This window comes from Pelophylax lessonae (assembly GCF_965119305.1).
Source record: "Pelophylax lessonae genome assembly, chromosome: 3".
NCBI lineage: Eukaryota > Metazoa > Chordata > Amphibia > Anura > Ranidae > Pelophylax > Pelophylax lessonae.
The window spans coordinates 298,397,390-298,411,091 of record NC_138770.1 but is presented as its reverse complement, the minus strand read 5'-3'; the positions used below and the strand labels follow the sequence as shown (position 1 = coordinate 298,411,091).

The following is a 13,702-nucleotide window of genomic DNA, read 5'->3' as shown; positions in this document are numbered from 1 at the left end:
CTGTTATGTAATTGAAACGATTAGAATGTGCACTGAATTGTAACGCAGTGCCCACAGGGGAATTACATCAGATCCTTATTGGTAACTGCAGGCAGTAATTCATGCATACAGTATGCTTCTGCAGAAACTGACAGTTTTATATGACCATGTACATTTAAAAAATAGATAAATCTACCCAGACAGGTTTTGCTTTAGGTGGCTCATTGGGTATTAAATGCCAAGCGTTACATATCTCTAGTTTATTCTCAATATGCAAAGCTGTATAACCAGAGCTGCATATGTCTGCTCGTTTATCTATGATAAATGAACACATGGCCACGTTAGATAATAACGGTTTGACCCAACATAGATGTCACCTATGTGTTTACTTTGTAGGAAGCCCTTTTGAAGCTATATTGGACTTCATACTGTACATATGTTGTGGCGCTGATATGCTATATGTATCAGAGAGTTAATCCCTTGTATTTTTAGACTTTTGTTTATACAATCGAATGACTAAGAAAGAGAGCGATATATACAATATCTCATAAAAATGAGTACACCTATTACATTTTTGTAAATATTTTATTATATCTTTTCATGTGACAACACTGAAGAAATGACACTTTGCTACAATGTAAAGTAGTGAGTGTACAGCTTGTATAACAGTGTAAATTTGCTGTCCCCTCAAAATAACTCCACACACAGCTATTAATGTCTAAACCACTGGAAACAAAAGAGAGTACACCCCTAAGTTAAAATGCCCAACTTGGGCCCAAAGTCTCAATATTTTATGTGGCCACCATTATTTTCCAGCACTGCCTTAACCCTCTTGAGCATGGAGTTCACCAGAGCTTCACAGGTTGCCACTGGAGTCCTCTTCCACTCCTCCATGACAAGGTCACAAGGCTGGAGGATGTTAGAGACCTTGCGCTCCTCCACCTTTTTTTTTGAGGATGCCCCATAGATGCTCAATAGGGTTTAGGTCTGGAGACATGCTTGGCCAGTCCATCGCCTTAACCCACAGCTTCTTTAGCAAGGCGGTGGTTGTCTTGGAGGTGTGCTTGGGGTCGTTATAATTTTGGAATACTGCCCTGCGTCCCAGTCTTCGAAGAGAGGGGCTCATGCTCTGCTTCAGTATGTCAAAGTGCATGTTGACATTCATGGTTCCCTCGGTGAACTGTAGCTCCCCAGTGCCAGCACCACCTATGCAGCCCCAGACAGTGACACTTCCAACACCATGTTTGATTGTAGGCAGGACACACTTGTCTTTGCACTCCTCACCTAGTTGTCACCACACATGCTTGACACCATCTGAACCAAATAAGTTTATCTTGGTCCCATCAGACTACAGGACATGGTTCCAGTAATCCATGTCCTTAGTCTGCTTATCTTCAGCAAACTGTTTGCGGCCTTTCAGCTTGGCAGCACTCATACGTCTATTTCCAAAAGACAACCTCTGGGTATGACGCTGAGCACGTGCACTCAACTTCTTTGGTTCGACCATGACAAGGCCTGTTCTGAGTGGGACCTGTCCTGTTAAACCACTGTATGGTCTTGGCCACCATGCTGCAGCTCAGTTTCAGGGTCTTGGCAATCGTATAGCCTAGGCCATCTTTATGTAGAGCAACAATTCTTTTTTCATATCCTCAGAGAGTTCTTTGCCATGAGGTGCCATGTTGAACTTCCAGTGACCAGTATGAGAGAGTGAGAGCAATAACACCAAATTTAACACACCTGCTCCCCACATGACACCGAGAAGGGAAAATGGCTGATTGGGCCCAATTTGGACATTTTCACTTAGGGGTGTACTCACTTTTGTTTCCAGCGGTTTAGACATTAATGGCTGTGTGCTGAGTTTTTTGAGGGGACATCAAATGTACACTTTTATACAAGCTGTAAACTCACTACTTTACATTGTAGCAAAGTGTCATTTCTTCAGTGTTGTCACATGAAAATATATAATAAAATATTTACAAAAATGTGAGGGGTGAACTCGCTTTTGTGAGATACTGTGTATATATATATATATATATATATATATATATATATATATTATAATATATGTATGTAACCTGCGAATAAGAAGGAGCTACTGGAAGTAACTTTCATTACATGCCATAGTATTGTTGTATCATGTTAGCCATCCATCTGTGTGGAAAGTTTACAGTACCCTTTATGACCAGCTGATGTTTTATGTAGATCATAGGTCACCAACAGGTCAGTCGCAATCTGCCTGTTGATCACAGCAATGTGAGGGGAAGAGTTGCTGTCTGTACCACCTCACTGACAGAAGTAGTGCAAGCATGTCAGCAGCGTCACTACACCTGTTAAATAGCATCCAGAGTCATGAGCTGCACTGGGGAGGAGGAAAGAGGTGAGAGGAGATGCGGGTTTCACCCTACGTTTCCAGGAAAGACATTTTGATTGGTCAGAGGAAGGAAAAGGAGAAAGTAACAGCCACCTTATTTGCCTGGTTGTGGGTGTGCTGTGTTACTTATGGTATCTGCTTCCTAGGTAACCAGTATAAATTATACAATAAATACTATTACTTTGTAGTAATAATAATTCTGAAATATTAGGATTCCCAGCAATTCCTGGTCACAAGACTAGAATGTCCAGATGTATCTTGGGAGATTGCTTTCAGCAGGCTTTTTTCTTCATCTAATTTGTGTAAATAAATTATCAAAACAAATTTTTTTTTTTTTAGTCCTGTTCCTGTTGTTTTTTTTTTTTTTTGTTTTTGTTTTTTACACTTGGGTTTCTGAAACGAGTGGGCTCAATACTATACATAAATGTGTGTTTTATATTTGCCTAAGCTGGGCTTATTAGGTAGGGTGACATAAAGGTTGGAGGATGGGACCCTATTAAGAAAAGCACCCAATAGTGTCAGATATATTGAAAGCTAAAGATTCTGATGAGGGTACAACAATGAAATGAGGAAAGGGTAGGAGACATTGACAGCTGTAGAGGTTAGTAAAAAAAATATATTGTAGGAAACTGCTATTGGGATTATTTTTTTAAGGATTTACTGGTTCAGGTTAACATCTTTTAAATACATTATACATTCAGCTTATTGACAGGTTCATTATAAGCATTTTTAAGTACAGAATTTTTTTATGATGCTTTCTATCTTCCTTTATTTACCCACACACGTCCTTCTGCAGCACTCAGTAAGGCTGAGTTCACATATGTGCAGCCGCGGTTTCCAGCCTAGGGTCTGGTGCGATTCAGACCCAAAATTTTGCCTGAATGTGCACCTGAACCGGACCCAAAAACGCATGCACAGGACCCTTTTGGAATCCGCATCGTGGCTGCCCCAGACATGTGAACCAGCTCCATTGAGAGCTGGTCACACTCACATGTCATGCAACTGGATGTGGTGAAAGCCGCATCCAATTCAAACATATGTGAACCTGGCCTAGATGCTATTTTTAAAGCTGTACTCTGGGCAACAGAAGTAGTATAAAGCTTCCACTCCTCCCCATTTAAGGTCAGCTCATACCACAATTTGTGCATGTTTGGTTTTGATGCATTCCAATGCTTTTTTTCCCCTCTTCTGTTTGTTCATCTCAATTCAGGACATGTGCGTTCTGGTGCATTTTTGACGCTTTCCAGATACGTTCCATACAGAAAAAATACAGCATGTTCTACTTTTGTTGACTGCACTGGAACACACAGCACTGGTGAGAATTTGGGCCATTGGAATACATGGAAAACACTGTTCATGTATTTTTGATACAGATTAAAAATGCACTGGACTGCATCTGGTGTGAACCAGCCCTTAATGGAGAAAAAATAATTTTATCCCTTTATTGTCCTATTATGGATATATATTCTAACTTCTAGACCCAATGATGTCATAAAAGGGTCCCTATCAGAAGTATCCCTGGCTGGAGCCAGTGTGAGTACTTGACCGAGAACCTTACACATTTTTTTTTTTGTACACAGATTGTAAGCTTGTGTGGGCGGAACTGTAAGAAGTTGCAGGAGTGGTGACTGGGGAGCAGAGAATTCCGCTATCACCACTGTTAGATTTTGCAGTAGAGGAAAAAATAACCCTTATTGTTAAACTGACATTGCTCTCCCTCTACAAATACAGCACCGGCAGATATATAAAAGCTTGACAATGCTGAGCAGGGTAATATAGAAGTGGTGCTGCAGCTTCCTGCTCATTTTCTTATTTCCCCTTCATAGCATGTACAGTGTAGACATAAAATAAAAGGTTATTATTCTGCGCTACGGTCTAGACAATATGGCTGCTGCCTACTTCACATATCCCACAAAGTGAGTTGTATAAAAAGGTAAGTGTAGGGAGAGAGGTATGGGTGGTGCTGTCACTTATATATGTATATTCCTCAAAGAAAAAATAATAAAGCAAAAAGTGTACTAAATGTAAATGCTAAAATAATTATAATTCCTCATATCTGTAAAATAATATTACACGAAGTGCAAAAAGTTAATAAAGTGCAAACGTGCTAATAAAAACAGCAACTATGTGATATTACTCAAATCTAAATAGCTCTTAAATTCCGTGTATCAATATACATGTAAATAATATTCAAAAGTGCTCTAAGTGCAGAATAAGCAAACACAAATGGTATACAGAGACCAATATAAATAAGTGGAATTAATCCACAAATAATCCCAGAAGTGAAATAAAAAAGTCAGGAGATGCCGATCCTAATGCCACTCTAATGAAACGCATAGGGCAGAGCCAAGAGTGTCATTGTGTCACTTCCCGGTTCTGAGTACTCTGGTCCGTGGAACGCAGGGCATCTGGATACATTGTTTGATATACTGCTTTGACTCTTTTGACCTCTGTAAGTACGGTTTTTAGCTTTTATTCAACAAATCTTTAATTTAATGTACTTAAACTATGAGATGCCTTTTTGACCATCTACCTCTATATGAGTGTCCCCATTGACCAGACCTGATGAGGAGGAGACATAGGATTGAATAACAACCTATTTGTGGTGCCTCTGACCCCCATAGGGTTTCAGTCCTCTGATGAGTGCGGATCTGAGGGGGGAGCATGAGAGAATTCACCCCCCTTTTTCTTCACCAGAGATTACCACTGCACCTTGCTGTTCATGCACAAGTCACTTTGCAATTGGAATCACTTATAAAACTTTTTTGATTTCACTTATGGGATTATTTGTTACATTGGTCTCTGTATAGCATTTGTCTTTGCACATTCTGCACTTTTGAATATTTTTTACATGTATATTGATACACAGAGTTTAAGAGATATTTAGATTTGTGTAATATTACACAGGTGCTGTTTTTATTAACGTTTTTGTAATTAAATAATTTTTTGCACTTCATGTAATATTCTTTTACAGATATGAGGAATGATAATTATTTTAGCATTTACATTTAAAAAGAGAGTACATTTTTTTCTTATTTTTTCTTTGAGGTTTATACATATATAAGAGGCAGCACCACCCATACCTCTCTCCCTACACTTACAGTGTGTAAATAAGTAGTTAGCAGTTTTGCTCAGTGCTATCTTGATTCAAGATGCTATAGGAGCCTTACAGCTATAAGCAGGGCAACAAATCATAGGGTTTATGCCCCCCGCTCAGCTTCCCCTTTATTTTCTTTGTGGCAGACACTGTCACTTACAGGAAGGCAGCAGTGTTTATGTTCCCTGTGTAGCTTCCATTTCATCTTTTATATGGCTGCTGTAATTGCAAAGTGGCTGGTTCAATTCTGCCACCTAAAGTAGCCTGACAGCTCTGAGCAAGGAAGTTAAGCAGCTGTCTTGCTTCTCACTTCCCTCTACCTGTCCTGCAGGTGCAGTTGTCGAAAAGTAAACCAAAAGAGGTAGGGAAAAGTGAGTGGTAAGTACTGCTGCCTTGCTTGCTGTTATTGTCTAAGCAATCGCACAACAGGCAAAGCTCCAAGCACAGATCACCTTCTACTTCCTCTTTCCACCTACCGTCAGACTGCTGTTCCTGCAGCATAGGCAAAGATTCTTCCTATAGATATAGTACAGCCAATTCAGAGAAGGGTGAGCAACAGAGTGGTGGTGAGCCAACTGGTTGTCCATCATATATGAAGTAGGTTGGATGCAGTGCCGGGACAAGGTCATCCAGCGCCCAGGGCAAGGATGCCAAACTGCGCCCCCCCTTCCCTTAGGGTTAGGGTTAAGGTGCCCCCTCATCCCTGCAATAAACAATTGCACCCAGGGCCACTGTCCCTCCTGCCCACCCCTTGTCCCGGCCCTGATTCGATGCATGGATAGGAAATGGCTGTCTTCTGAATGTCAGAAGGCAATCAATTCAGTAGGTTTAAAAGCTCCATGATTCGATGCATGGATAGGAAATGGCTGTCTTCTGAATGTCAGAAGGCAATCAATTCAGTAGGTTTAAAAGCTCCATGAAACACTGAAGGTTAAAAGAAGAGAACATTTAGTAAAGTTATGCAGACATACTGTAAAAATGTTTATCACAAATTATTTGTTCCCGGAGTTTAGCTTTAGTTCAGTTTCCCAAATCACTGTTTATTAAATAGCCATTAAGGTAAATCAGGAAAGGGAAAAACTATATATAAAATGTTTTAAGGAACCTGCCTTCATTTTTGTGATCAAATAGTCTATTTTAGTGCTGTAAGACAAATTTCACTTGTGCAGGGAGGTTAGGCAGTGATTGTGTACAAAGTTGCCTTGCAATAAAATTGCTAACCTATTTTCTCAGCCTATAAAGGTTAATACGCGTTTTCTGCTTCTAGGCATGCCAGTGGGGGTCAGTGTGTAAATATATGTCCCCTAACAGTGTAATGGCTGATAAGAATGAATGTGCAATGAAACTTAGCCAGGGACAACTGGCCATCTCATAATTCTTTTTATATTCTGAAGTTGTTATCCATTTTATTACAGCACTGGATTTCCTTTGTTACCTTATATTTGTTTTTGCCTTTGTTACATATTACATGAACAAAATAAAAAACTGCCTTTTCTATACACTAGGATTTATGTTCATTGATATATGGTTTTATATTTTCCACTTTTTTTTGGTTTGTATTTAAATGATTGTCATTTTTGTTTATATTCATGATTCAGAGCTCTTAGTTTTCATGCTGTGCTAGGAGTTCAATAAAATCTAATCATTATACGGCAGTATACATTACATTGAGATGGTCCTCATGTTTATTAACTGTTAGACACCATCAGAAATATACCCCATCTTACACATATGTTCATATGGACCAACTCTTCTGACAGCTGTCAGCTTGTCATTCCACCATAGCCTAAGAAATGAGCAATACCCAGTATTGTTGAGCAACCCTTCCTATCAAATTTTAGAAGAGATTCCTCAATACACTTTTTCTTAGTAATAAAATTAAGAAAACAGTAGGTTTTCCTGGCAGTATGGTAAAGAGCCAGAATATACAACATATTCATTGGCTAAATCTCTTGTAAATGGTTTATTTATGGTGGGAGACTGGTATGGGATCAGAGTTTATTATACTATAGTACTTGCAGCTTTATGTACTGGAATAAATAGCCTTGTTAAAGGAAGCATTGTGCTTACTTCATGGATATACTCATATAAAATACATTGCACATTTTAAAGAAAATCTATACAATTAACATGAGAAATGTGAAGCAGAGTGAAATTTGCTGCACTGGTGATATACATGTGGCCAGTGCTAGAAGAAGGCTACGTGATAACAAAAATTAATCTTTAATTCATTGTTTGAAATAATGAATATTTAATATTTTGCTATTTATCCTTGAAGGTGGTGTGTTTGGATAAATATTCAGTCTTATTTGATGTCTGGCAAAATGACCAAATATTATTTGAGTGAATATGTAATATACAAATGTTTAGTAAAAGAGACCTTCTCCCCATCTCCCTAATTACAAATGCTTTCACCTCTGGCTACATGCTTACAGCTGCTTTGGTGTTTGGCAGTTATACATTGAAAATAAGTAAAATGTAGCATCTCAAAGTAAAACAAAAAAAGTATTTAAAGAGACCCTGTCACCAGATATAACATTTCCTTTTAAACAGTTGCAGAAATTGGGTATTCACATATTTGGCAATAGTTTTTCAAAACAATTTAAGGTATATACTGTATGTACTGTAGTTCTTTAGCAAACCAACGTTTTCTAGGGATCCACCACTTCTAGGCAGGTGTAATCCATTTCTTTGCTGTCTTTTACTGGCCCTTTATAACATTTTCCCCTCCCTTTTAAGTCACAACAGTGTGCATGTGTCTCCCTGCTCAGTATTGTGCTATCTTCTGTGACAGTGTTCAGGCTGACAGTAGGAGCCTGTACAGAATGACCTAACCAGCAGCAGCGCCAGGAGCTGGCATAATGCCGGTATTTATAAACTGGCATAGTGTTGGCAATGATACCTCGGAGTACCAGGGATCAGTATGTTTGGACAAAGGACTGCAGTTGCTGTGTTTCAAGCAACTGTTTAGCCATTGTTCAGTCATGGAAGCATTGGGAACACGTGGCTGAACTTCTTAGTGGACATTTCCACTGTATGCACCATGCTCTGGTGTGTATTTGGCAATGCACACATGCTGAAAAAATGTAAAATGACACAGCTGCCATGGGATCAAGATGGGGTAACAAGCAGTGATATGCAGCTTCCTTTCTACCCACTTAAGTGCCGGTTCACACTGATGCGGCTGCGGCGATCGCACTGCTCCTTCATTACATGCGATTGGCTGTGCGGTGCGAGTTTAGCCATACACTTTGTATGGCTAAATTCGCACCGCACCCGCAGCAAAGATGCACAGGACCCTTTTTTGCAGCCGCATCCGGATCGGATCGCACAGCGGTTCACACTTGTGCGATCCGATCCTGTGCGAACTGCAAGATCGCACTGCGATATGCGATCAAATTGGGGGTGTCGTTAAGATTACATTGACACTCCCGGCGTATCGCATATGGCAGTGTGAACTGCCAGGGGTGCGTTTGCGATGCGGGAACAGGCTGCGAATTTGCAGCCTTCCCGCATCGCATAAATGTGAACCGGGGCTAAATTAGGTTTTTTCAAGCACAATAAATTAAATACGGTTGATTTACATATTTCACTTGAGAAAAATATTTATTTCCTGTTCCCTCACACACACACTAATGGCTTAACTATTTATTAGTTACTTTTGTTTAGTAGACAGCAATTAGCTAATGTGTCACAGTGCTTATGTATAACTATTTGTATATTACATATTCATGGTTATACAGTATTTTAGACCGTGAAGTCCAAAAAGCACACAATAATTAAAGTAACATATATTTAGCATCAAAATGAAGTATGTGTATTTTCCTTGTAGCACCTATGTTTCATAAAACAGTTTGGATCACCCAGAATGCTCTGTAGAAATAAGCAGCAAGTGTTTGTATGTAAGTCTAATCATAAAGAATCAATTTCAATTTCTGGTTAAGACAAATGTCAGGAGAATAGGCTGTCTTGTGTTCAGCTGAGTCTGCCACTCTGATTTTGAATCAAGATGGGAAATTAGAATACAATGAAGCAGAATTAACTCTGGAAAACTCAGAGCAACCCAGTCCCATTTGGCATACAATATTGAATATGCATATTCACATCAATATTCAGTGAAAGAGAAACAATTAGGGAGAGAGAGGCAATGAACAAGATTAATGATGTCCCTGACTTCCATTTTAGTAGTGCTACACTGTAAAATTATATATTCCATAATGGTCCTGTATACCTTTAAACTCAATTAACTTCCTTATGTTCACCCAAAGGAAATCCTCTATCCATTCTTTATAGATCATTAGCCATAGCAAAGTTTACAAGCATCTGCACAACACGTCATCATGTCAGCTTCTAAGTAGTGTATCATGCAAAGCAATTTCCTTGTGTCTGACACCCAAAGAGCTGTCACTGATAAAAGTGCTTAATATTTGCAAAGGGATTTTGCCGTATATGTGAAAATGTCCCCGGAATATTCATGAGAAGCAATAGTATATTCAGCCAAATTAAAAAATCCAACATTATTGTGTGATGAGAATTTACTCTGAATTATTTTTCAGGAGCTGCTTTACTTTTTTTTGTGTATTTTCCATGGGATACTCTGTCTTCCATATGTAAATGTAATTCATTGTTTCAAGTGCTTTTCCACTGGATGTTTTGAGCTTTAATCACTAACCAACCACTTCCTTTAGCAGTATGTTTTCTGGCCTTGAGAACCCGGTGCAGGTAGTTTGCACAGAGCTACTAGGGGGAATAGTCTGTCACTAAGATACAGGTCTACTTCCAGCTGGTCAGCTTGGTAAACGTTACGTCCTCTGCATTCCCGTTTGCTTTAAACTCATGATTGCTTTAGTGTCCATGAAAATTAAATCAGAAGGGTCTCATAGACTCTGTTTTTTTTAATAAATACCTGTGGTCTGCGTCTGACAAGCCACTGATCGCAACCTTTCACTAAAAATGTGACCCCCCACCACCAGATGGTGTGCCCTGCCTGTGACTAATTCTCCCCATGTGTGGCATCAAACTGAACCTCTCCCCCATGCTCTCTGTGCCCCCCCCCCATCCCCAAGGCTCTCCCCACCTTTTCTGGCCTTTCTCCCTTCACCCTCACCTCCTGTCTGGGTTGCACCTGGGTGAGGATCAGGTGTTCCAAGAGGGTAAGTGGGGAACTGGTAAGGATGTCTCTGACATTGTCTCTCACAGTACCCACCTGAATAAACATAGGTGCACTCAGTAGTAGCGCTTCCTTGATTAATGAAAGGCTAGTAAATATAAATGCTAAAGGAGATTGAGGACTGCATCCTCGGTCTATATCTTTACCTAGAGGTGAACATCTGGGGATCTGTTTAGACTCTTGATATTTCTCCAAAGACTTCTAGTGACAGTAATGTAAAAAAATAAATAAATAAAGCAACCGCACACATACACACGTTACAAATTATGCACATGCAGAGCAAAGCAATAGGTTCCCTCTAATGCCTCTACCATCCCAAAATACATGCTCACCTTCCTTTTTTTCCCTCTGCTCTTTTTGGTCACAAGGAGAAATACTTGTGTTTTTCTAAGTATGGGGAAAATACAACCTCCAGTCTTCCCACGATGCTGTGCTGTGTGCTGAGCTACCAAACGCCAGGCATCAATACTGTTAAATAAAGGCACAGAGAGAGAATCCTTAGCCTCCTGTAAGCTGTGACCTCGAACATGATGCTTTTACAAGGCTTCTTCTCTTGGTTCCTGTAGGCAAGTGGGGAAAGGAAATATTAGTATGTATGAGCATTGTAGGGGCCTTTATAGTAATCCTGTTGCTTTGCCCTTCATAGGCAAAACACGGATGCACTTTTACACTTAACCCATAACCTCATCTTTAATTAACATTTACCCTTAACCCTAAAACTGAATTTAACCCTCAACCCACTAACTTCTAACCTCAGCAATGAAAGCTCAACCCACTAACTTCTAACTTCAGCAAAGAAAGCTCTAAGTCCTTGTGCCTAGATACACCTGCTCCCAGATTTCAGCACCAAGATTAACAGTATGTCAATCTTCTATCCTTTTGGGGGTTTTTTCCTGACAGGTTGTATTTAAGCTGCATTTATAAATTCAGGAAAACAGTGTTACAAAGGTCAAACAAGGCATATTTGAATCTGTGATTTTCATCCATGCTTTTATTGTGACATCTAGGGGCAATTTAACTTTAAATTTAACATTGTTAGAATTTCCATGAAGGTTAATTTAGTGGCTCATGCACAAGGGAGCTGAAAGGGCATGTGGTCCCAAAGATTATCAAGTGGCCTCTAATTTCCCATTATTTATTGCACTGCCCATGAGAAGTGGACATAGCTTAGTGCTGTGTAAACATAAAATATTTTTACAGAGAGGGGAATGGGGCAGGGACCCCTCAGGACTGAGAACATGTATGAAAGGGGTTCTGGAATTGTTAAAGTGGTAGTAAACCACTGTTTGTGTTCTTCTTTTTTTTCACATTTAGAGGATATTTACAGTACCTATAGGTAAGCCTTATGATAGGCTTACCTATAGGTAAAAGTCAGAGATGGGAGTTTACTCCCACTTTAAGCAACCATACATTGGACAAACGATAATTTATTATGGATATATATTGCTATTAATGTGGCAGGGTGAGCTGAGATATTAAAATAACAACTTGAACCATTAAATTTCTTCTGCAGTTAAATTTGAGGATAAATTGCCCCACATTGTCTACAGTTACCGAGGTCAAGGGCTAGTGTCAAGATACAAGGGCTTTTTCAAAGATTATTTATTACTTCTTGAGATTATATAAAAAAGTTTGCCTAATGTGCATAGCTCATCCGAAAGTTTACAGTTGTAAAGAGCATATTTAAGTCATGACTTCTCAATGTTTTTGGTCTCTTTGCATTCATATTTCCTGTTTTCTAACCTAATAATTATTTCCTGCATGAAATTGGTATAGTTTTGTCTCACTTGTAACTTTCTTTTCTCCGTCTGATTCCTCTGCCATTTCACTTTTCCCTGCCATGCTTTCCCTTGTATTCCATAGATACAGTAGAGGCAGTGTTTGAATTCATTCAAAGAAGTCGAAGAATGATTGTTGTCTTGAGCCCTGACTACTTAACAGATAAGAGTATTAGTATGTTGGAGTTCAAACTTGGCATTGTGTGTCAAAATGCTCTCTGCACTAGTCTCATCATTGTGGAGTATAAGCCACTCCATGGCACACATACCACCATTTCAAAACTTAAGGAGAGTATTCCCTTTGTTCGCTGGGAAGGTGAAAGTTCTAGACGCAGCAGCTCAAGATTCTGGAAGGCCTTAAGATTGGTGTTACCCTTGCGCAGTCTAAATACAAGGTCAAGCTGGAACGAAAGCTGTTCTTCTCAATCAGACATCAGTCTTGACCAGATTCAGAAGAAGAAGAGACGTTTAAAAGGAACCTCCCCTGTACAGTCTTCTAAAGCCAGTAACAAAGAAAACAAGGCATCTTTGGGCACAGTTAAAGTGAAAAATGGGCCCAAAGCTGGCAAGGCCTGTCAATGTTGTGTGACATATTGTGAAAGTGACAATAAACTTAGAAATAAATGTAAGGCAGGTGCAAAACCCAAGTGGGAAACACACTTATGCAAACCTTTGACATATGGAAATAAAACACATTGGGTTCCAAATGGAACAGTCAGCCAGCAGACACCAGCTCCAGCACCTGTAGCATCATTCAGTCTACAGCAGTATACGGATTTATCTAACAATAACAGTGACTTTTATGTCCTTTAATACTGAATGCAAGGGACAGCCAAATTAATTGATCAAAAAGATAAATACGGGACTGTTTGAAGTCTAAGCAAGTCTGAACAAAGCATCTGAATCCCTAAGAGGTTCATCCTTTAGTCCTCTCTGTTACAGAATTGGAACATAAGTGTGTACTATGAAGCAAAATGTATCACCAAATCTCCGCTTAAAAAAATAACATTTTTGAACAAAAAATTAAATTCAAACATTGGATTAAAACAGCTTTTTGATGAGTTCTTGTGAGTTTATATTTGGATATTATAATGAATTCAATTTGGATATCAATATCTGGAATTTAATTTATTGTTTTTAAGCCAAACAATACATTTTTTTGTGTGTGAACTGTGGACATGCTTTTTTTTCCCTTGCTGTCGCCAAGTATTGGTTCACTTAATCTCTTCTGCCATCGAGTCACTGAAGGGACTTCTGTCTTCCTCCACAAAAACCTGATCTAATGTAAGATATAATAACATGATAAA

General features: G+C 39.2%; 1 protein-coding gene across 1 annotated transcript in view; it reads left to right on the top strand.

The window, feature by feature from the left end:
* The window catches only part of IL1RAP (interleukin 1 receptor accessory protein), a 415,401-nt gene extending 402,003 nt beyond the window's left edge, over positions 1 to 13,398 (top strand). The window contains exon 10 of the mRNA XM_082249540.1: positions 12,481 to 13,398. Within this exon, the coding sequence (XP_082105666.1) occupies positions 12,481 to 13,208 (728 nt within the window). The 3' untranslated portion in view covers positions 13,209 to 13,398. The remainder of the gene's footprint in view (positions 1 to 12,480) is intronic.
* Positions 13,399 to 13,702: the final 304 nt, after the last annotated feature.